Genomic DNA, 22,433 nt, shown 5'->3' with positions numbered 1-22,433 from the left:
CTCCTGTGTGAACATATAGGTAGTACTTGTATTCACTTCCCTCTAGGATGTATACTATTTAATTTTGAGTGTAAATCACATTGAGAATAAATTGCGTTAACAAACAAATGCCTCTTTTATTTGTGCAAAGGAGCATTGGGTCAAGCCGCGAGACTATGCGCTAGTCTCTTGGGGCAAGCAGAGGTTGTAGAAAGAGCCCTGCATGAAGCTGTCCAGGGACCTCCAAGAAATCCAGCCGTTTTCTTGAACGTCCAGTCTTCGCCTGGCTATCTGGTCCTTTCCGAAGTTCCGAGTGTCGTCGCTGAACCAATGGGGATCCTGTTCAAAGATTAATTGCATAAAACGAAAAAAAAAAAAAAAAACCGTTTAGCAGGGCGTATCAGTTGTGGGTACTCGATGCAATCTCTACCAGAAACATTTGAAGTCGTGCGACTTTGAAGTTGTGTGAGCATCTCACAGTAGTCTATTTTTCAATGGTAAAAAGTTATTCAATCTCCTAAAGTCTCATTTCAGTAGCAGACATGCCATAAGATACGGAGCATGCACTCATGCCGCAATAAGCGCCCACTCCCTACTTTTCAAACATTTAAAATATATGTAGGTCATAGGCTCTTGGATTTAACCGAAAAACACCAATAAACATCCGCTTATGTCAGATACAAAATTGGACGAAACCGGAAATGTTTGCTGTAAACGAGTATTGTTTTCATCAAGACCCCCCCTCCCCCAGTACACTGGGGTGTACCCTTCTCTAGAATCAAGCACCATGCCAGTCCCAAATCAGTCAAAGTCAAGTCAAATTTGGGGGTTTTACGTGCCAAACCTACGACGGGCATCTGGCACGCCCCAGCGGAGGACTGAGGATTAATTTCGACCACCTGGGGATCTTTTGACGTGCAACCGAAAGCTCGGTTACACGGCGCCTTCTCCGCAATAAGCCTCCGTCATATTGCGGGCACCTCGGTCGGGATTCGAACCCGCCACCTGGGGGATTCGTAGGCCGGCGCTCTCGCCTCGGAGCCACCGAGGCGGCTAGTCCCAAATCAGTGAAATCACTAATCTGGGAGGACAGTGGCATGAGAGTCGTGTCAGTCAGTCAGTCACCAAAAATTGTTATAGTGCTTATGTTCTATTTAGGTCGGAGCTGGGTGGTCGTCTTCGAAACTATGCTGGCGGTTGTTATCAGTTGAATTGTGTGAAAGAAGCAAGAGCACCTTTCCCTCTTTGTGGCTTAAGTATTTTGCTTAAGAATGAACTATTAAATTTTTGTCACGACTTGGAGCAGAGGGGTAGCAGGATATGAAGAAAATGAAAAGCTCCGGATGATTATGCTAAAGAGTACTCACACCCTGACCCGTGTTCAAAGTTGCAAGCACATACGGTTGCATTTATGGTAAGTTTCAGGCGTAATAAGAGTCAACACGTTTTAATTTAAAGTTTAATTCTGTTGTTTTTAGAGCGCAGTTCTTAGGCGCCCGTCTCCGGCCTGAGCGGTGTCGTCGTCGGCGTAACCAAGGTCACCCCAAGGTCACGTGACACCTAAGGTCACGTGACCCCCTGAGATCATGTGGCCCCCCTCCCCGAAGTCACGTGACCCCCCCCCCCCCCCCCCCCCCCGAGGTCATGTGACTGCCTCCCTCCGAGGTCAAGTGACCCCCCAGAGCATATTAAAGAATGAGGGGAGGAGGAGGAGGAGGAGGAGGGGTCTGCCCTCCCCTTGGTACCCTTCCCTCCTCCTCCTCCTCCTCAAGACCTGCGCTCCAATTCGGCGTTACAGGGAGTTGTAAACGGCTTTCACTTTTTTTTAAGTTTTCCTTTTCATTGATAATCAGTATTTTTAGCATTCATGCGAAACAAATCACAGAAATACAACAATATTTAAAGAATATGTTAACAAAAAATTGGGTTGTGTGTATGTTTATACAGCCTAGAACTTAGTCTGCCTCAACAGACGACTTGTCTCCCAGCTGTAGCCAGTGCAGTACAACCACTAGCCTGGGGTCTTCAACGTGCATCATGCAGTAGCGATACACGACCACATGCCGGTACAATGCTCATCCAGATCGAAACGGGCAGGTTTGGGGATTGAACACAAGATCCCCTGAGTTCTACAGCACAAGCTTTTGCTCCTTGCATATTTGAGGGGATCAGCGACCGGTCCCCCCGAATATATTAACACCAAAAAATGTTTGCCGGTTTCTCTTATACACAAACGCTGGAAAATCTGCCGCTTAAATACGAGCCCTTCCACTTCTCTGCTCTTGGACCTAAGAAACACAGATTCCTATTTCTCAGCGATACTAGAACTTTTGTGTGGGTGCTTGCTTGGTATTTTACGTTACAATACCTTCTGAAGGAGGGGGGAAAAAAAAGAATGCATAGCCAATATATTTCAGTAAAAAAAAAAAGATTCTACCTGCGACAGGCACTCCTGTAAGCCATGCAAATTTTCAGCTTGGAATGAAAAGAAGCATTCACCTTCGGACCTGACAGGGGGACATGGTTGGTATAACATAACACGGTGGCCATTCCGCACCCCCGCACCCCGTGTGGCAGAAATATTCTAGGCTGCGATCACACTTTCTCCTTGTCGTCTGTTAGGCGCAAAGCAGACGCCACCACAGCACTTGCTGAAGTTTGCTTCACAGGCTTTTGTGGGTGCCTCCTTTGGTACTGAAATTCCCTGACTCACGGAGACAAGTCGGCCAAACAACTAACAAAGGAGGTATACTGAGCTAAGCATAATCGTCACTGACGATTGTATACATATCTCAGTAGACTACCTTTATTAGTCAAACAGACATCTGCTCATGTTCTCATGTTTTTTTGTTTTTTTTTTCTTGTGTCAAAAATGCTGTGCTAATTATGTATAGTATGGTGTGTCCCCTTTGTTGAACGTTTGGCTGACTCGTTTTCAGGAGTCTGGGAATCTCCATGCCAAAAAAGTTGCCCGCAAAGGCCTGTGAAGCAAACATCGGAATTTCTTTGGAAGCGTCTGCTTTCCGCCTAGCAGATGGCAAAGAGAGAGTGTGATCGCAACCTGGAAGAGCGATTCCGCCGCACAGGGTAGGCGGAGTGGGCAAGGTGTTTCAGAGCATCCTTGCTCCGTGGCAAAGGGGGTACGGGACGGCTACGGCTGTTGTGTTATAGCTCAAACTCTCCACGATAATACATTATACTGCCAGAGGGACGTATTATACGTAGGTAAGTAATCGTCACGATAAGCCAGTTAACTTTCCATTCATCGAAGATACGGTTCCAATCAAACTTGCTGAGCACCCTTGAAAACCACAAAAATTAAGTACATTTTAGAAAGATTTCGGGGTACGTGGGAAGAGTGTCGATGCACTAAAGTTGCCTTTCATGCAACAGGTGCGAGGTCACCAATGCGAAAACGCGCTCGTGCGTTTTTTCGGTCTCTTAATTACTTATGTTGTTTGCACCGCCTGCATTGCATCAGTGATAACTTTAGCACACCACCGCGTTTCCCATGCACCCCAAATCTTTCTAAAATCTACTCTACTTGTTTTCACCTCAAGAAAAAAGGGAAGTTTTGTGCATCATTCATACGCCGCAAGAAGTAGTTCTTACAAGATTCGATTGTCGGAGGAAGAAGCAGTGCTTTTGGCATTTGGAACTAGAAAGTTAATAAATTCTATTTCATTAACCGAATTGTCATAATGACTGGCCCACCATATCAAGTCCCCCTGACTGTATAGCTCGCCTGCACAGATTGCACGTGTCTAGCTTTCACGGCTTTTCAAGAACAAATCCATAGTCTAAAAAAACGGTTCTTCTCAAGGGAGAGGGGAGAAGGAAGAAGTAGATCACTCACAAGCACAAGCAGGAACCCCGTTGACCCGGCACGGCAGACGCCGAGGATGCCCTTGGAAGAGGCGTCCGTGTCCCCTCCTGCGGTTCATAGCAACAGCAAAGACCAGAAGCCGCCAATGCAACCCAACAAGGTTACAGCTGTTCCAAAACGATCTTGGACGTGGAATGCCAACTTTTTCTATGTACATCTCTGCAACTAGGTCAAGTGGAGGTTTTTTTCACTTCGAACAAAATATACAGCTCGAGACCTTAGCTGCCCAGATCCAACTGACTTTGGATAAAAAAATACAATTGTTCTCCAAATTTCCCTCGCAATTTGCTCGAGCGTGGAGATCCAGGGTTTGCACTCTGGTAAATAAGTCTGCATGTTTTCTTCTGCTGTCTATCCACGACATCCATCATAATTATGTTTTTTTTTTTTATTTCCCCGCTTTTGTAGTTTTTTTTTAGCAACTTTGTAGAGGTTATACATTTAGAGAACAGGTCTAAAACATGAATAATGGTGACACAACTATGTTGCTCACAAAGTTTCAGATTTCTTGCAAAGCTCAATGCTTTAAATTTTTTTAATTCTTTTAAATTTTCTAAATTCTCACTGTTTTTTCCAAATATCTGAGACTTAACAATACTTTCCCAAGACTCCCAAATTCCTAGAATGCTTGTAATGTTCTTCCCAATCCTTGGAATGCTTTTCCCTGAATTTCCCCAATCCTCACAAAGCTTTTCCGTGAATTTCCCAAACTTTCCCAGGACTTCCCTGTCACTATGCTGTCTATTTATGGATATACCACACGGCCTGCCATAGTAAATAGCTGTGTTTAGTTTAATTTGTGAATAATTTCACTACCATAATATCTCGAGAGATAGACCACCTAAAATTGATTGTAAATTTAAAGAAAATAAGGGGTGGGGCTACCATTCAACGTGGAATAAAGTTGAAAAAAAAAAAAGCTAGTTTTTGATTTTGTTATTTTGGAAACTTGTGATCCTTGTGAACCAAAGACTGGCGTCGTACCCAGCCAGCAATGTTCACTCTTTTTCCGTCATGGTTAAGTAACACTGTTTTTGCTGAGGTCACCATTGGCCAGGGCCCTGCAATTACGGGTTGTTTCAGGAAAAGTAGCAAGTCATGCCAAAAATAGGGGTGGGCTATTTTTGGGGGGCTGGGGCATCTTTTGGGATATTATGGTAAGTAACTAACATGCTTTTCTGCAGTGAAATTGCATTTTTTTCCCTCACCCATCATGACAGGAGATCCGACTGTCTCGAAGTGCCGCTGCAAGGTATTTAACTCTCCAGCCAGATCAGTTCCACTGCTAATGTGCAGGATCTTGCACGGTATCTGGAACCAATAATAAAAAAAAAGGAAGAAAAAAAACAACAAAGATAATGCTGTGCAATATAATTTTCTTTTAAATCTTTTCTAGCAAGAAGTAGAAGACTAGCATAACGAGCAGGGGTGACCTCTTCGATTTTAATTTTTAACTTCTATCTGTCTGCTACGCATTGTGGAAATTGTGGATTTCAGTTTTGAACTAATGTCATGATAAAATATGAAATTAGGCGAGTATTATGAATTCTACTCTGAATGGTTTTATGGCGTAGACAAAACCAGAATTATTTGTCTCTATCTTTATTCTTCTTTCCCACGATGTGGTAGTATTCAATTAGGGAGACTAGATCAAGTAAAACATTTATTAAATCCTTTCTCCCATTCTCACTCCTTTACTCTTTCGTCTTCCAACCTGGCACTCTCTAAATTACTGTGGATGTAGTGCCCACCATTCAGAAATTTAGGTTCCAATGCTTTTAAACTGGATTGGTTGGCAGTCATTCCCTTCGATCACACTGAGGAAAAAAGTTAAAGCTTCTATGCATTACTACTTTTGAAAAAAATTATAATTTTCAAAAGAGACATGGAAATTGATACAGCGAACTTGAACCAATGTCGCTCTTCCAACAGTGCCAAATGCCTTAATAGACCTTTTTTCAGTAAGCGTCTGCGCACGCGCAAACCCTTTTCCCTTGACCTTGACCGCCCTTTCGCCATTCTTGGGGGGCACTGTTTTCTTGCGACACTAATCTGTTCCTATGGGAGAAGGCATGCCCTCCATTTGTAGCAGGCGGCGAAACCGTCATGAGGCGCTCCTTACTGGAAAAAGGTCCATTGCAAAATAAATAAATAAATATATATTTTTCCAAGTTATAATTTTTGCTCAGCTTTTTCTCGACTTCACGACGGATATGCAACAAAGAAGCCGGTGCAGGTGAGCTCGGCTCATGCTTCTCCCAGCGTGCTCCCCTTTCCAACATTTCTGAGTGCTGGATGGGCGTTATTCTCATACAAGTGTACTAGTCAACCACAAAGAGTGGTCCTGATGGTTTGAATTCAAATAATTAACTATGGTTCTATGCTTCAGAACTGCCAAGTTAGAACTCTTGGCGACTGAAAAGCCGTAGCCAAGAAGTTTGAATTGTTCTTGGCCAGCGCTGCTCTCTCCGTTTCCAGCCGCGTGGCCTAAACGCTTCCATACCAACCATGCAAAATATTCGCCGCAGAATTCTCCGGCGAGACCTGCCTCATAGAAGTGATCCAGACACATGGACGCCTCCACGCTTCCGATCCATTCCCGGGAACCCAAGAAACTGCCGGGCTTGTCTCTGATCTTCACGAGGGCTTCCTGAATTTGCGCTATGCTCGGGACTGGACATACCTGCAAGTATGAAGAGTTGCTCGATCAGGTGCGTGGCCATGGGGGGGGGGAGGGGGGAGGGGGGGGGGGGAGGGGGAGGGGGGCTTGTATGGGGCTTCAAACTCCCCACAAATGCAGCCTAAAAAAATATTTCCTGTGCCTGGAATGTGTCGTCTGGTGTGCTTACCATCCTCTACTGCCCACATGCATTGCAAATGCGTCCATAAGTGGCAACAAAAAGACCTGCTACAAAACGTGCAGCACCGTCCGTGGCACCGAAAAGAATGCCGGGAATGGTGGATATAAAACTGGTTGTAGCAGACGACAGAGGCAACAGAGGAGATGTGGGCAAAGGGTAGAGGGCAGGCGAGTTACTCCGCTACCCCTTCTCTCTCTTCAGTGCCATGCAATAGATGCTGTGGGGGCAAAAAGGAGCGTACAGAACTTTGCCCACGGCGTTCTAGGATTTTTGCAAAAGGTCTATCGAAAGTTTGTTGTGGCGTCCAGTGCACGATATAAGACTAGGTGTACTCAATATGATTTGGGCACTGCTAAACTTATTATGACAGTGGACAATTCTTACAGAGACACTTCATCATTTTCTGAAGATTTGTCCTAATCGCAATGTGAACATCTCGCATCCTCCTCTTGTACACTTGGTGAAAAGAACGACGGAAAGAATGTATTTGACATTGCGGTCAGAGTCCAGCTTTCATCGAGGTGCTTATCAAGTTTGGTTGGGCATCCTCGGGCAATTTGAGAGCCATCCGACTGCATATATAAATTCCTTTGAGCGTTGATTACCGAGGCAGTCTTTCTCCGTTTGCAAACCCAGGAGCACAGGGTCTGGAGGGTCCTGTAGCCACAGCCCCATCCCTGCACCAGAAGCAAGGTCATTTCCAGGATTTTTATTAATTAGTACAAATCGTAAGAAACATAATGAGGGATTTCACAGAGAAGGTGACTGTCCTACACTATGTTAACACATAAGGGGAAGAGAAGTCCATCCAACAAAGCTCTCTCCTTGCCATGGATGGCGGTTTTCTCCTTTTTACTTGGCTTCCTGGTCGCAGGTTTGCACCGCTAAAGTGGAAATAATGTAGGGCTTTGTGGGAGGCCATTACACTACTATTATAAACCTGCAACAGATTAGAGTAGTATGACAGAAATGACAAAACATGCAGGCGAGTGGGTAACAAAAAGCGAACAAGCGTTTTGAGACCTGTTCGTGAGTTGTCCACGTTTTGTTCCAAAATCTCGGATATTCAAGACTGTAGTTTAGTATATGTTAATTTGCTATTTTGCAAAAAAATTAGAGGAAGAGAAGGGGTGGGGGTGGGGGTGGGGGGCGGGGGGGGGGGGGGGGGGGAGGGGAGGGGGAGGAGGAGAAGGAATGGTTCGCATGCGCAGAAGGGACCTTTACCGAAACAAGGATACTGCGGTACTCGTCCGCTTCAGGGGTTGCAAACGCACCCTATCGTTGACGCCGTCACAGCCGTAGTGGTAATACGCGTACCCTCCTTTGACGCAAGTTAAATGCTCTGCGCCGGCAGGTACTGGCAAATTTTCGTGCACGTCTTCTAATAATGCGGGCGGGCAAAGTTCTCCCGCTGGCCCCTTAAAATCCATCGCGAAACGAGGGGAAACAAAACAGCTGCTGGAAACGGTTTAAAAACTGAGGGTAGATAAATTAATAGATTTTAAATGTCCATTGTACCAAGCGATAATGGACGGTAGCATGCGCCATCTAACTTGCAATATTATTTTGTTTATAAGGCGTCAACTTATTACTGAGTAGTTTATTTGCTATTATTGACTACGATTGATTGAGGATAAACATAGGGGTAGGATTAGTGACAATACGTATTTCAGTTTTGGAAGCTTCAGATTATTTCTAATTATTTCCAGGCTTGCTTGTTTTGGCGGCCCCTGGTGAGCGCGTACCGGCGTACCACAAAAGTGATGTGAAACAAGAAAACATCATGGCACCGAGCAGCAGCGCGCCGCTTAGCCACGCTCAAACGCTCCGTAGCTTTTTCCAGGTCAACTGCCGCGTCAAAGACTACCAGGCTCACTCGTCCAAGGTGCACTCGGTGGACTGGAGCTGCGATGGACGGCGGTTGGCCTCTGGGAGCTTCGACAAGACCGTCAGCATCTTCGCCCTGGACAAGGATCGCATGGTGAGCCGCTCTGGGGTCTTCTGTCAAACCTCGGAATTCGTTTAAATACGTTTAATTGTTTCAGGTTATTTTTGAGCATTCAACGCACATACAGTTTGCTCGAAACACGCCGTGAGCACGTTAGTTGTCATACTGCTAGCAGTGAAATATAAGGTGTGTTAAATACCGAGGCTGGATCTGAAATGGGCCGTAAAAATCGGCGTCTGCACGTAACGATCTAAACTTTTCGTCAAAGATGTATTTCACAGGTCGGGTTTACTTTGTAAAATTACATGGCGTAGGTCCCTTTATGTATAAAATAGGGCCAAAAGACTTGCCAGAGTTTAACGGCGGGCGGCAGACGCAGACGACCGAGTTGAGTGGCGGGGCGCGGCGCTACCTTTTAAAAATCCTACACAGTTACTCTAGATATGCTATATGGGACGTGATATGCGATGTATATATGCTACGCTTACGTATAGGCTCTGCTTGCGGAGCCTATATGCAAGCGTAGCATATTGGTACTCTAAAAATATATCTAGACTGCCCGCCACGACTGTGTAAATGAACATCATCTTTTTGTAATGTACCTTTGGTTTAAATATAAATGTGGACAATGATGTCAAGACGAAGTAACAAAAATAAAAGAAACTGCAGTTGCATAACGATGGTGCTCTTGCTGCCGACGGATTTCTTCTGCGTGTCTTCTGCTTTCTTTTGCTCGTCGGCTGCACCTTCCGATGCTGCTCCCGAGGTGGCGCCCACCTATCAATATGTGCATAAAACGTGCCCCACCATTCGACTCAATCGTCTGTATCGCCGTCCACCGTTGACCATGGCAAGTTTTTTGCCGTTATTTGTATGAAAAGGGAGCTACGCCATGTAATTTTGCAGGGTGAAACTGACCTGTGAAATACACCTTTTACGAAAAGTTTAGATTGCTACGTGCAGGCGCCGAATTTTACGGCCCATTTTAGATTGGGCCTCAGCACTTCCGACACCTAATACACCTGTGGGTGACCACTGTGGTTTTGACGTCGCTGGCCTGTCCTAAATATGGTGGTGCGTGTAGGAGGCTCCATTATATTTAGGATAGGCCAGCAACATCAATGCCACCAGAGTCATTCACAGAATGAGAACGCCAGGGAGGTCTTTCGCTTGCCCCGCCTTTGGTGCGGGCTTCCTACCTTTGATAAATATTCGGCGCCTCGAGGGCTTCAAGCTGGCATGCATGCCCGTTTATGGCGGAGGGCAACGAGTGGATGCTGGGGGCCGGACATCTGAAAGAGAAGCCCTGCCGTTCTCATCCTGCCCGTGACTTGCGGTGTGCAACTTCGTCTGCTTCTTGCGCAGGGGTTGTGGTGACGTCAGAATGATGCCGAGCTCCGATTGGCTTCGATTGAAAGGGTAGTGGGCCGACCTCAAAGCCAGACGCCTTGAGGTCTACCCACCATTTCTTTCAATGAGTCGAATAAGAGCTCAGCGTTCTGACATCGTTGCAACCCCTGTGCAAGAAGCAGACGAACTTGAGCTCCACATAGGTTTGCAAACATTCTTAGAAGTGCGGGTGCATTACCTTTGGAGTTTCTTTTCGTACGCAACTGCTTGTGTATTTTTGGAGTCGCCGGCACCGTTTTTAAGCTTGCCCAACTGTTTACAATCTTCATTTTTTCTCTCTCTCTTTGATAATGTTGCCAAGAACTTGCAACAAGCAAAGAAAACTACACTGTAGAGTTACTTACATGCCAAGTTTCTGCAGATTAATGCACCCTTTTCAATGCTCCATTGAGTAACATTGGCAGCTGCCATTTCTTAGGCACGAGGCGTACGATTGAATTCGAGTTCTCGCCGAACACTGACACAGTGTTCGTATCCAATACAGGCTCGGGGTACATGCCCAAACAATGGCAGATTCAAATAACTGGCGCAGCAGCTACTATTCTTGTACTCACCTCGAGGACTGTAGTAATTCCAGCTCCTTGAAGAATGTTACTAATTTCCCCCTTCATGTGTTAAATGGAGATAGATAGGGTGTTCCGTGTATGAGTGTCAAAAATTCATACAATTAGTGTATTCCAGGTAAAAAGATAATTTTCTTGGGACCGCATTAAACGTGGCAGACATAAAAAAATGTGCGATACTTACTAATTAGTTTGCTAATTAATTTAAAATGACTCATTAACTTTTTAATTAGTGAAAATGGACACATGGTTCTAATTAGAAACTTGCTGAGCATCATTGAAACCGGTTGAATCAGTAATTTTCAGGAAGACTGAAGGTGTGAGAAGCGTAGTAGTGCACTTGAGTTACCACTCCTGGAGCAGGTAGAAGGCTAGCGGTTGCAGTAAGGTGCCCATGCGATTTTTCCGTCTCTTATGAGAGCCCCAGCCTTGTACCTGCTCCACAAGTGGTAACTTCAGCGCACTGCTACGCTTTCTTAGGCGCTCAATGTTTTTCTGAAAATTACTGGTTTTGTGGTTTTCAGTGACACTCGGGAAGTTTCTAATTGGGACCATATGTCTAGCCTCACTAATTAAAAAGTTAATTAGTCATTTTAATTAATTAGCAATCTAATTAGTAAGCGTTTTCTGACGTTTGCCGCCACGAGTAATACGGTCCCGAGAAAATTATCCTTTTACCTTGAATACACAAAGTTTAGGAATTTTTGTCACTATTGCATGAAACACCCTGTATGTGGGTGCGTCTCAGATTAGATTTATGTTAGTTTATCAAGACGTACGCGTTTCAAAATCCAAAACCATTGTTCCTTCCTTTGACAATCAAATCTCATAAGAACTATTTCGCTCAGCGCATGAGTAATGCACAAACCTTTTCTTGATATGACAACAAGTATAGATGGCACACACTTTTGAAAAGCTGCAATTAGCACCACTCGTTTCATGGATGAATGCTCGCAGCTCTACCTTTTTTTATTGGGTGGTAGCTTGTGTGGCTTATACTTCGTTCACCCCTAAGCTGACAGTGCAGTGGGAGCTACTTGCTCGCCAAACCGATCGATCGCCTCTCCTCCATCCTCTGACCCCGCATGTGTAGGGGCTAGGGCGTGTTTATGTGGCAAAAGTAAGACATATACAGGTCTATCAAACAAATAGCCTCCACTGTACTGTCAGCTTAGGGGTGAATGGTGTATAGCCTAACAAGAAAGTTTGCATGTTGCCTACTTTAAAAAAAAGGAAACTCTAACTGGCATCCTCCTTTTTTTAAATTCCACAAAGGCAAAGGACCACGTCTTTAAGGGCCACGGAGACAGCGTGGACCAGCTCTGCTGGCACCCCTCCAACCCGGACCAGTTGGCGACCGCCAGTTTGGACAAGACAGTGCGTCTGTGGGACGCTCGCACCCAGAAGTCGGTCACCGTCGTCGGAACAAAAGGTGCGTCGCGCAGTGACAGGTGCTCATCACTTGCCCATTTGAATGTGGAAGAAGGACCGCGTTTTGATTTTTGTCGCCGCGAGAGCGAGATCTAATTTGCCTCTCGCGAAGAGAGCAAAGATGGCATTCGTTGATGGTTCGTCTGTCAACGAGAATGAACAATGCGGTCCTTCTACTACTTCAAAGCGCCATTTGCAGACGGAAATAAAACGAGCAAACACTGTACGTCGTCTGCTAACAGACTGGGAAAAAACATTGATCGTCTGCTACGAACCGGGTGTCGCAACGAAAAAAATCGGAGGCAGGCTTAAATTGTGATCGTCTGCCATGGGCTTCTGGAGAGGTGTGCAAGGGCCTGCCCTTCCCCCCTAGGAACTTCGGGGTAATTGACGGCGAGGTGTTTCGGTGGCACGCTTTTAGGCCCTGCTAATACATCATACAAAAAACACTCTGCAGACATGTTTGAAGCATATATAAATGTGAAACATAACGTGCTTTAAAGACGCTTGGGGCATGTCCGCAAGTACTTCTGTCATCATGTCTGCAGCGAATTTGTATAATGTACGAGCGATGTGACTGCAGCTTTATGTGTCCTGCTCGTGACTGAGGACCATCAAAAGTGAACGAAAGAAATTGATAGATGTGTCACAAGCACGGTGGAAGCTCGGTAGCGGGATCCCGTGTGTTTATCGTACTGTGAAGCAGAAATGTGCTGCATCCGCGTTCTGCGCTATCTGTTCAGAGGAGTTCAGAGCAAATTCCTGCATACTTGTGGCACCATGGAACGCAAATTTTCCATGCCTGCGATCCGTGGTGTCAGTTCCCGTTTCACACAATTTGTAATGCCCCCCCCCCCCCCCCCGGCAAGATCTACATTTTGCAAATTATGAGCAAAAAATATGTCCCGTACCAAACCCGGCGCTCCACACAGCCACTTTCCCGTCAGTGCTTTAGACATGTTTGGCACATGTAATTCCTTTTCTGCCAACGAGGAGCTTTGTAACGTAAGGAAAGGGAAGGTGATTCTCTGGCTCCGCCATTTATAGTCGGTGACAGGTCAAGAACCCAGGGCGAGAAAAAGGAAGGCTAGGGAGAGGAGGATGTTTCCTCCTCTCCAGCATTTTATCTGCTTCCTCTTCCCCTGCCTTCTTTTCCCTCACCCTGAACTCTTAACCTGTCACTGACTATAGTTCCACTAGCACTGTTGAGGCAACCATCAGGGGCGTGTCAAGGTGTATGTCACTGTTCAATGAATCTTCGTCAGCATGGCAGTAAATGATGTCACATTTAGTCTTGAGACTATAGCCGAAAGGCAATTAAGTTTGAATGGATGGATGGATGCTAATGGCTGTATTCTTTATAACGAGCAGTAGCTTGCGCCGCCTAGCCAAGAAACCAAAAGTATGATCCCTCCCCTTGCCATAGAAGCCAATTTGCTTCCCCTCTGCGTTTTCATAAATATCACCAGCCAGTGGGGATTTCGTCGAACTGACCTTTGTGAAATCGGGCAAAAAAAAAATCACTCCTTGCCTTTGCCCTTTGGTGAGGGAGTTGCCAATTTCCATCTGGTCAAACCTTGTAGGCCTTACCCCAACATTGAATCCACTGGGAAGCAGGGGTGTAACTTTGGGCCGGGGCACGTGGGAGGGAGTCCCAATTTTCCTGTCCCGCCTGTCCCCAGCTGTTCTAGTTTTATTTCATTAAATTTTCCCTCAATAATTTTCAACAATCATTTCCCCTCCTCATTATGACTGTAATCCTTCTCCGATCCATTCTTCCATCCTTGCCAGCAACACCCAGTATCCCTGCTGATTCCGTTACCCCTTCAGGAAGGGCAGGGCGAAGCCCCGTGCAATTCAAAACAAAAATCACGGATGGACGGATTCTAACGGCTGTACCCTTTATAATGGGCGGTAGCTTGCGCCTCCTAACCTAGAAAGCCAACGGTGTGCATTGTACAGCGTTGCCAACAGAGGCAGGCGTTCTTTCGCGCAGGGGAGAACATTAACATCTGCTGGTCGCCCGACGGGCAGACGATAGCGGTGGGCAACAAGGAGGACCTGGTGTCCTTCATCGACGTGCGCTCCCACAAGGTGCGCACGGACCAGCAGTTCAAGTTCGAGGTGAACGAGATCTCCTGGAACAACGCAAACACCCACTTCTTCCTCACCAGCGGGCAAGGGTGCATACACATTCTCAGGTAAGCGGAGTGTGCGCGCTCACCCTCGCTCACCCTCGTGGGCAACCTTACTATCGGGCACGGAACAAGTCTCGGACCGGTGTGTTTAGCGTCCAGTTCCGCTCGTGCGTCGAAAGCGATCCCGAAGTGGCAACAAGCGAAGTCACGAAAGCTGGAGTGTCATGCCGTCGGATATCACAATCCTGGTGACTGGGCTTAGAACTTCCAGAAAGAAAAAGCACGAGAGAACGCAGGCGCCGGCGTCCCGGCTCCTGGTTGCCAAAACTTCCTCAGACGGTCCAAGCGTAACAGGCCTCTGCCACCTCTGCTGCCATTGCTGCGACGTCGCCAGGATCGCGGCAGGCGTAAACGCTAAGCTTTTGTGGCGTTGTCGGGCGGAAATGGAGAAACCACTTTTTCGGACACGGTCAACACACCAGTCAGAGACACTTTCCAGGCACCCCAACGTTGCTAGAACGACTCAATCGAGAAACCTGGCCCTGGAACGTGCTTTTCTCGCATCTGCCAGAACCAAGCGCCACTGCGAGCCAGATTATTACAGCACTGCACCTTGGCTGTGGGTCTATTCTGTCAGTTTGTTTGCAGTTCGTCGGCTAGTTTGCGGTACATAATCCGTTTTGAGACAAAAGGGGGTGAGCAGAAGTTTACTTTGCAGACACAGGTCAGATTTTATATGGAGCGCAAGTTTGTCTGCTTGTTGCACAGTGGTTGCACTGATGTCACAACGCCAAGCTCTTATTGGCTGATTGAGAAATATAGTGGGTAGACATCAAGGTGTCTAACATCAAAGTCTACCCACTATCCTTCCAATCAAAGCAATCAGAACTCTGCATCGTTCTGATGTCACCGCAACCCCTGTGTGAGAAGCAGACGACTTGCTGTCTGCATTGCTTTTTGTTCTTTTTCGTTCCGGTATGTATAGTCCCTGGGGTGGCTGCTGCAAACGCATATTGTTTGGTTCTGAGGTACAGATTGGGGCCAGTTCTCTGGAGCAGGCTCCTATGACGGCTTTCCAACTGAGTTGTTTTAGTAACGTTGCCCGCAGCCGACTGTACATCCACGCGTTGCCCTCCCCCGCAGCTACCCAAGCCTGCAGCTGGAGATGGTTCTGGGGGCCCACCCGGCCAACTGCATCTGCATCGAGTTCGACCCCACTGGCAGGTACTTTGCCACAGGCAGTGTGGATGCTCTCGTCAGCCTCTGGGATGTCGAGGAGCTGGCGTGCGTACGCACCTTCTCCCGGTGAGTGCCCGTACGTCCGCCTGTCGACGGAATTGGAAACTGCATGTGTCTGCCGAATTGTTGTATCTGAAATGCGCCCATGACAGATGAATTTATAGTCGGGTACAAGCTAAGAATGCGCTAAATTAACACCACCATGTACCGGCCCCACGGCGTTGAATCACTTCACAAACCAAATGGGAAAGGCAGTAGCCATGACCAGTTATGTGACATCACAGAACGGAGAGGCGTTGGCAAGGCCGGGCACGAGGGGGGCCACGGAATGCAGGCGTGGGGGCTGGTACCGGCTCCCAGATAGAAATATTTAATTTTTTTTTTCTGCGACCAGCCTGTCTTATTTTTTCTATGGGTGAACAGTATGCACCGATCCCCACGGAAGTTGGCACGACGTCATCCTCGGTAGCAAAGTATTTGCGCATTCCGGAGGAACACTGGCTGGCAGTAATGAGAGCATGGGAGGAGCTTCTGGTGCATTCTTAACTTGTATCTTACTATGGCCAATATTATGAGATCATGCACGGTATAAAAAAGAAGGAAGAGGGAGATTACTGTGGTCGGCCAAACGTCGGTCGATCTGTGTAGCAAAGAAGACAACTCTTTTAGGCACAGGATTATTATCCGTGACCAAGTTGATTGTTGTTGTCGCGGGATTTTTACATGGAATGTTTAGTTGAGAGTTCGGCACTTCGCATGTTTAGTTCCTTATTCTGTGCCTTCGTTCTTTGCACGCTGCTTACCCTTGCTAGTAGATCCACATCGGTTATAGATCTTCGTTCTTAAAGGGCGGGTGCTTTCACATGTAGCCAGCAAGAAGGCTCGCACTTTGTGTTAGGAGAGTCATCGTCATCATTGCTTACCGCCTGTATAGATAGGGTTCCCTTACAAAACCCTAGTTACCTTATGTTTGACTGCATGCACTAGTGGAGGGGAGAAGATTCCTCCTCGCGTTAATCGCTCGTTAGAGGCAGAGTACAAGAGTCAAAGGGAACATTAATTTTAGATCAGATTTGACCACATTGTCGTCGTTTTCATGCTATGGCAAAGTTTGTTGACAAATTACATGTTTGTGTCTGGTGGATGAGACTGCTGTCTTAGATTTATGCCATGCAATAAATGCCGGCTCTGTCTCCTCTAGGTTGGAGTGGCCTGTGAGAACCATCAGCTTCAGCCATGACGGAAAAAATGCTAGCGTCTGCTTCGGAAGATCTTCTCATCGACATTGCAGACGTCGAGACAGGTGCGCACATGCTCTCCCTATCTTCCGCAAAATTTTAGAGCGCAGCTCTTAGGTGCCCGTTTCCGGCTTGAGCGGCGTCGCCGTCGGCGTAACCAAGGTCACCCCAAGGTGACGTGACCCCCCGGAGGTCACGTGACCCCCTTCCCGAGGTCACGTGACCCCTGAAGTCACGTGACTCCCCTGCGGTCACGTGACCCCCCAAAGTCACGTGACTCCCCTGACGTCACGTGACCCCCCTGATGACGTCATCGTCATCAGTCACCGCCATCCGCATCGTCATCATCACTGATGACGTCACTGGCATCGTCATCGTCATCATCACTGATGACGTCATCAGTGACGTCACAGATGACGTCACCGGCATCCGCATCGTCATCATCCCTGGTGACGTCATCAGTGACGTCACTGATGACATCATCGGCATTGTCATCGTCACGTGACCCCCCCCAAGGTCACGTGACCGCCCCCCTCCGGTCAGTTGACCTTCCCCCTAGTACCCTCCCCTCCTCCTCCTCAAGAGCTGCGCTCTAATTCGGCGTTACAGGGAGTTGTAAACGGCTTTCGCTTTTTTTAATGCATCTTGTACCTTTCCTCTGGGGCTGTTTCTGAAGTCTGATGGTTAATTAAAAAAACAGTGCATTACCGTGCAGTGGAACCTCTTTAAAAGGGTACTCCACCATTTTTTTCATTGTCTCTGATTTGCTTGAAATTTTGCTAAACTAACCAACAAACATTGCTAAAATAGTATCCCCAATATTAGGTCAAAATATTGTTTTTTTCGCGAAGTTATTGAATTTACAGTTTTGGTCGTCACGTTTTTCAAACTGAAAGTCTCTACTGACAACAACAACAAAGTGACGTCAGTGGAAGGCAGGGGTTAATTTCTTGGACTACAGAAGTTGTTCCTGACGGATTTGAAGCAGTTTCTTGGTGTCAAATGAGTGCTTTGGAAGCTTGCTCCCGTATCCGCGCTCCAGCACGGAACAAATGAGTGGCATATTCTATTTTTAGACTACTTGCTCGACTGGCAAGCCTGTCTGCCACTGACGTCACAACACTGAAAAGTGCGCGAATATTTGAATATTGGTTTTTGCATCATTTTCATTTGCCGATTTCACAATACCTATTATGAATTTCTCGATGCTAAATAGCATACCGGAAAGCCTAAAGGCCGGGGAGTCAGAAAATATAGTTAGTTGAGGTAGCTCAGAAAATCGGTGGAGTACCCCTTTAAGTCAGAGAAAAAAGAATTTCTATGTGAACTAACTGTCAGCCTCGGTGGACGTCGGGGATTAAAAATAGATAGTACTATAATTAGTTTAGTTATTAACTAAAATTCACCAGTTAACTTTTTAATTAGTGAAAACAAACATGATTCCAGTTAGAAACTTCCTAAGCTTAATCGAAAACAACTAAATTTGCTTGTTTTAGAAAAATAAAAGGTGCATAGAGCATTCCTTGTTGTTCACGAAATAGCGCTAAATTTGGATGCATTCTTTTAGTATCGGCATCTCTTTATTTATTTATTTATTCAAGTTACCTCGCAGCGCCCGAAGGCATTATTGCGAGGGCGGGATGCGAATACATATCAGCAAGAGGGTACAAACGTCAGACAATGAAACACAGGCCCGCAAGACACAAAATTAAGGTAACAAGGTCATCGTACAGAGGCGCAAACGTGGCGATGCCGGGTCAGCTAAGGAATAGTAGCTGCATTTTCCGTCTCACTGGAAAAAACTGTTGTAGACATTATGGAAATTAGCTCTTCAGGTAGCAAGTTTTAGTCTCTTGCTGTAGGCGGAAGTAAGGAATATGTGAGTGGATTCGTCCTACGCACACACTCACACTTTTTTAAGAAAGCACATGGGGATCGACAAATGTTTTTTTTTTTTAATTTTAAGAGGATTCTGATCAAATTTTGCATGCATTTTTGTAATGCGTGTATGGTGATACACGCAAAATATCACTGATATCTCGTTACTTTTTCAGTTATATATTTTTTTTCCCTTCGAACCTTGTCGAGTGCATGCGCAGAATTTAAAAAGTGTGATAGAAGACTGGTTGGACTTGGAGTATGTTCCCAAATGAATGCTATACAGCGTGACATTCTGGGATTTTTTAATTTTTTGCATGATGAATTTTCTATTGCCTTGCATGAATGGATATGAATTGCACACACATGAAGAACCACATTATAAATACAAAAAGGTATACTCTGATATACCTATACAGTGCATAATAAAACAAACGGAGCAACAATAGTCCTCTTGACGTGAAGTGAGGAGGTAGCAAATACATGGTTTTATTTGTTCCGAGGAGTCTACGAAAGAAGCTGTTTTAGAATTTTATTTGTATACAACGTCTTCTGTAAGATAATGAAACTAAATCTGGCTCCATTTTTAGTAGGCTAACACTTGAGCTAAAATCGTGGTTTTCTGGTACAATTCTAGTGGCTCTGTTTCACACTTTCTCCAGTTAGCATACAAGTGTGTCCCATCAGAGCACAACTGCTGCTGCTATGTGGCCAAGGCACACTGCTAACACCTCGTAAGATAAAAGGAAGCATGGCACACATGCTTTGCATGCCTCAGCCACGGGTGGGGGTTTGCAGGACTGTCGGTGCAAAGATACGCTCTGATAAAAAACCAAAACCTAAAAACACGTTCGAATAGATTTTTTTTTTTTAAATGCTTTACATGCTTTATATTTTTTTCAAAAATTGGTTGATTTAAGGGGGGACATGCGTCTTTGGAGCCAAAAACTTCCTAAAACCGCATGCTTTTGAAAATGGCAATGGCTATTGTTCTTCTGAATCTACCAAGCTTCTAATTTCGTGGATGAATATTTGAGCTATAAATCAATTTACAATGTCTGTGCAGGCTGAATGTGCATTAAAGTTGACTCTAAAACATTGTTTTCACAAAACACAATTTTTGGACTTGTTGATAATTTGCAGGAAAGATATTTCAGCATCTAGAGCAGATAGAAATATGACCTTTCCTGAAATGTGTAGATAAATGTGTGAAGCATACAATGTTGAGAGCAGATTCTTTAATATAAGTCTAGAACATTTTCTATATGATCTTTTGTATTATTACTTGGTAGCCATTGATTCAGCACTGAACTTCAATGTGTGGGAAAATCACTAATAATGGTTTTATCTTAAAAGTACTTCCAACATTGTATTCTCTACACTTCGTAGTATCTAGCCATCTGTTAAAAAGGGTATTTTGTTGAGCAGTTTTTTCCCTATCGTTCTTCCAAACAAAGGCAGGCAAGTTTTAGTTATCTTAAGGACAATTCTACTGACTGAGAAAATGACCAGATATATGAAATCAGCACAAAAAGCTGAACAAGCTTGTGCAGTTTCATTGGGTTTGGTCATAAAATAAGAAAAAAAGCTCCAAGACCAGTGTTCCCCCTTAATAGTTTTTGATTATGCTCAGCAAGTTTTTATTGGAACCATATGCTTGTTTTCACTAATTGAATGGCCTTCTCCAGTCATATCTTTCGAAGTGCCTCCTTCCTGCTCTGGCCGCACTTTTCGTTCCCGAACAAAGGCCAAACTCAAACCTTGAGAGTTATGGTTGTCATGGTTGCCGTCTGAAATGGCATCAATGGTTTCTAATTGTGCAGGGGAAAAGATTTTCGAGGTGCCCTGCGAGTCGCCGACGTTCACAATAGCCTGGCACCCCAAGCGCCACCTTCTGGCCTTTGCCTGCGACGACAAGGGGGAAAGGGACCAAGACGCGGGAACGGTCAAGCTCTTTGGCCTGCCTAGCTCCTCGTGAGTGCGCCTGGAGAAGGCAGCTCTGCCACCACATTTTTGTAAATAAACGGGATTCATCGTCAGTATAACGACGTCCTGGAATTACTCCTCAGACCTCCGTTGCACATATGGATACCAACCACGAACTCATGGTGCTGTGCCTGTGGGGAACAGAAATACAACAGACAACCTTTTTCGCCACATGAAATTTGCCATCGAGACAACTTTTAATGCAGAATGTGTTTTACGAGTCGTCTTCTACAGGAGGATCGCCGTGAGCGAATGTCACGAACGAGCGACAGGCTGGGAGCGTTGCACAATGTTAAAGTTGTATATAAAATCGAGCCTGTGTCTGGTATTTGTTAGCACGATCGAGCTTGTAGTCATTGACACGACAAGACTGGCAGGGCACGGCACACACCTTGATGCCTTCTTTCGCCGTGCCCTGCCTGCGCAAGCGTGTCCGAGGCTTACGAGACGCCGAAGCATTATTCGAGGCAGGAAGCAAGGTTACGCCAAAGGCGAAACAACGGAAGCTCTTCCCTGCTGTTCCCATCCTTTCGGTTACTGTAGATGACAATGTGGCGTCCTTTGGGGAAGATTACTGTCCTGGCTTATTTCCCATTCTTGTAGGTTCCTCAAGTTTCCAGTCGTGAAGAGTCGAACCCTTCCTTGGGGTGCGACTCTTCACGGGCCAGAACTGCTAGAGGAACACGGAACGGTCACGGCTGGGCAGTACGTCGAACATGCACGAAATGTCCGTCCTGCCTCACGAAAATCGACGATTGAAAATTGTTGTTGCACTTGCAAGGTCGAGCTTGGCAAGCTGCGATCGTTGGGACCTGTCGTTGCTCGGGGCGTTGACTACTATGAAATTACGAATTCTGCGTCGCTCCTTAGCAAGAAGTCTTTTGCGCTGCGAAATAGCGGAGGTTTGATGTGTTGGTCTGCTTTTCTCTCTGCTAAACCTGCTGCAGATAAGATTTGGAGACTGTCATAATGCCCCGAGTGATAGCCCGCCCAAAATTGAAAGCCAACCTGGTGAAAAAGAAAAAAAAAAAGGGGCTAACTTTCTCTGCTTGGTTGAGAAAAGCTGAAAAAATTCAAATTTTAGATTCTTTGACTTGCAAAACATGTAGACTCAAGCAGGGGCGATGAACCAAAGTCGACCGTCGTTCCCAGTCGGCAATGTTCGCTTATCTCCCGCCGTGGCTAAGTAACACCATTTCTGCTGAGGTCACCATTGGCCAGGGCCCTGCAACTACTAGAAATAGGCCATCAATCGGCAATTCTGAAGAAAAAAAAAGCAAATCGTGCCAAAAATAGAGGTGAGATATCTCTTGGGATATTATGGCATGCTTGCGGATGGTAGGCATTATTTGTGTATTGCACATTCAGTGATGTGGTTGGTCAGAGTTGTTTTGGAGTAGCCAAAACACCATTTTCAAGCAAAACAAAACTTTTGGAGGATAAGTGCACACTTCATTTTCATTCATACCACTGTGCATGTTATGTTAAGATTTATGTGTTGGCCTGTCAACTAAAAGGCAATGTCAACTTTGAATCCTCTCTTATGTCCGACCTGTTGTTAGCATCAATTGCACAGCAGGAGTGATTCTCTGAAACACAGGACTAGTAGTTTAGTTGCGTGTGGACACGGTCTCAAGGCGACGACACGGTCTCAAGGTGAGGATTAATGAAGGACAGCACAAACTGCTGCGAATGGTTATTTTAGGTATGGAATCCCAATGAAATAATAATATACAATAATTTTGTGCACCTAACTTGATGTTTTGTTCCACTTCTAGAGGTTGTAATTAAACTGCAATTCTTAATTCAGATAAAAAGGAACAAAGCTTTTGTCATTTGGTTCTGAGCTTAAGTTACATTTTTAACAAAATCGCCA

At 45.6% G+C, this 22,433-nt stretch overlaps 2 protein-coding genes across 3 annotated transcripts; one reads left to right on the top strand and one right to left on the bottom strand.

The window, feature by feature from the left end:
- Positions 1-98: 98 nt before the first annotated feature.
- Positions 99-8,226, bottom strand: LOC8041597 (ufm1-specific protease 1). 2 transcript variants are annotated; one of them, XM_029992620.3, is made up of 6 exons: positions 8,001-8,225; positions 7,332-7,403; positions 6,414-6,548; positions 5,074-5,176; positions 3,836-3,912; positions 99-318 (listed from the first exon to the last, which is right to left on the bottom strand). In XM_029992620.3, exons 1-6 carry the CDS (start codon positions 8,154-8,156, stop codon positions 154-156), a joined length of 708 nt encoding a protein of 235 aa, XP_029848480.2. In that variant the 5' UTR covers positions 8,157-8,225; the 3' UTR covers positions 99-153. The 2 variants fall into 2 exon arrangements, with proteins under 2 accessions (XP_029848480.2, XP_029848481.2); XM_029992621.4 differs by lacking the exon at positions 7,332-7,403 and having other exon boundaries at positions 8,001-8,226.
- Positions 8,227-8,435: 209 nt separating this feature from the next.
- On the top strand, positions 8,436-20,616 carry LOC8041598 (THO complex subunit 3). Its single transcript, XM_002414807.4, is given in 7 exon segments — positions 8,436-8,707; positions 11,923-12,079; positions 14,075-14,279; positions 15,360-15,521; positions 16,657-16,696; positions 16,698-16,758; positions 20,395-20,616. Coding segments are annotated over 7 exon segments (978 nt in total). The 5' UTR covers positions 8,436-8,509; the 3' UTR covers positions 20,550-20,616.
- Positions 20,617-22,433: the final 1,817 nt, after the last annotated feature.

Source organism: Ixodes scapularis, unplaced genomic scaffold (assembly GCF_016920785.2).
Source record: "Ixodes scapularis isolate PalLabHiFi unplaced genomic scaffold, ASM1692078v2 PGA_scaffold10__122_contigs__length_95168666, whole genome shotgun sequence".
Lineage (NCBI taxonomy): Eukaryota > Metazoa > Arthropoda > Arachnida > Ixodida > Ixodidae > Ixodes > Ixodes scapularis.
Note: the sequence above shows the minus strand (reverse complement) of the source record. Positions and strands in the feature narration are given on the sequence as shown.

Excerpts from the sequence above, each read along its gene's own strand:
- LOC8041597 (XM_029992620.3), bottom strand. The coding sequence starts at position 8,156 with ATGGATTTTAAGGGGCCAGCGGGAGAACTTTGCCCGCCCGCATTATTA. Across the intron at positions 7,404-8,000 it reads GTGACGGCGTCAACGATAGG|GGATGGGGCTGTGGCTACAG; the intron begins GTGCGTTTGCAA and ends CTTCTGGTGCAG. Across the intron at positions 6,549-7,331 it reads AACGGAGAAAGACTGCCTCG|GTATGTCCAGTCCCGAGCAT; the intron begins GTAATCAACGCT and ends TCATACTTGCAG.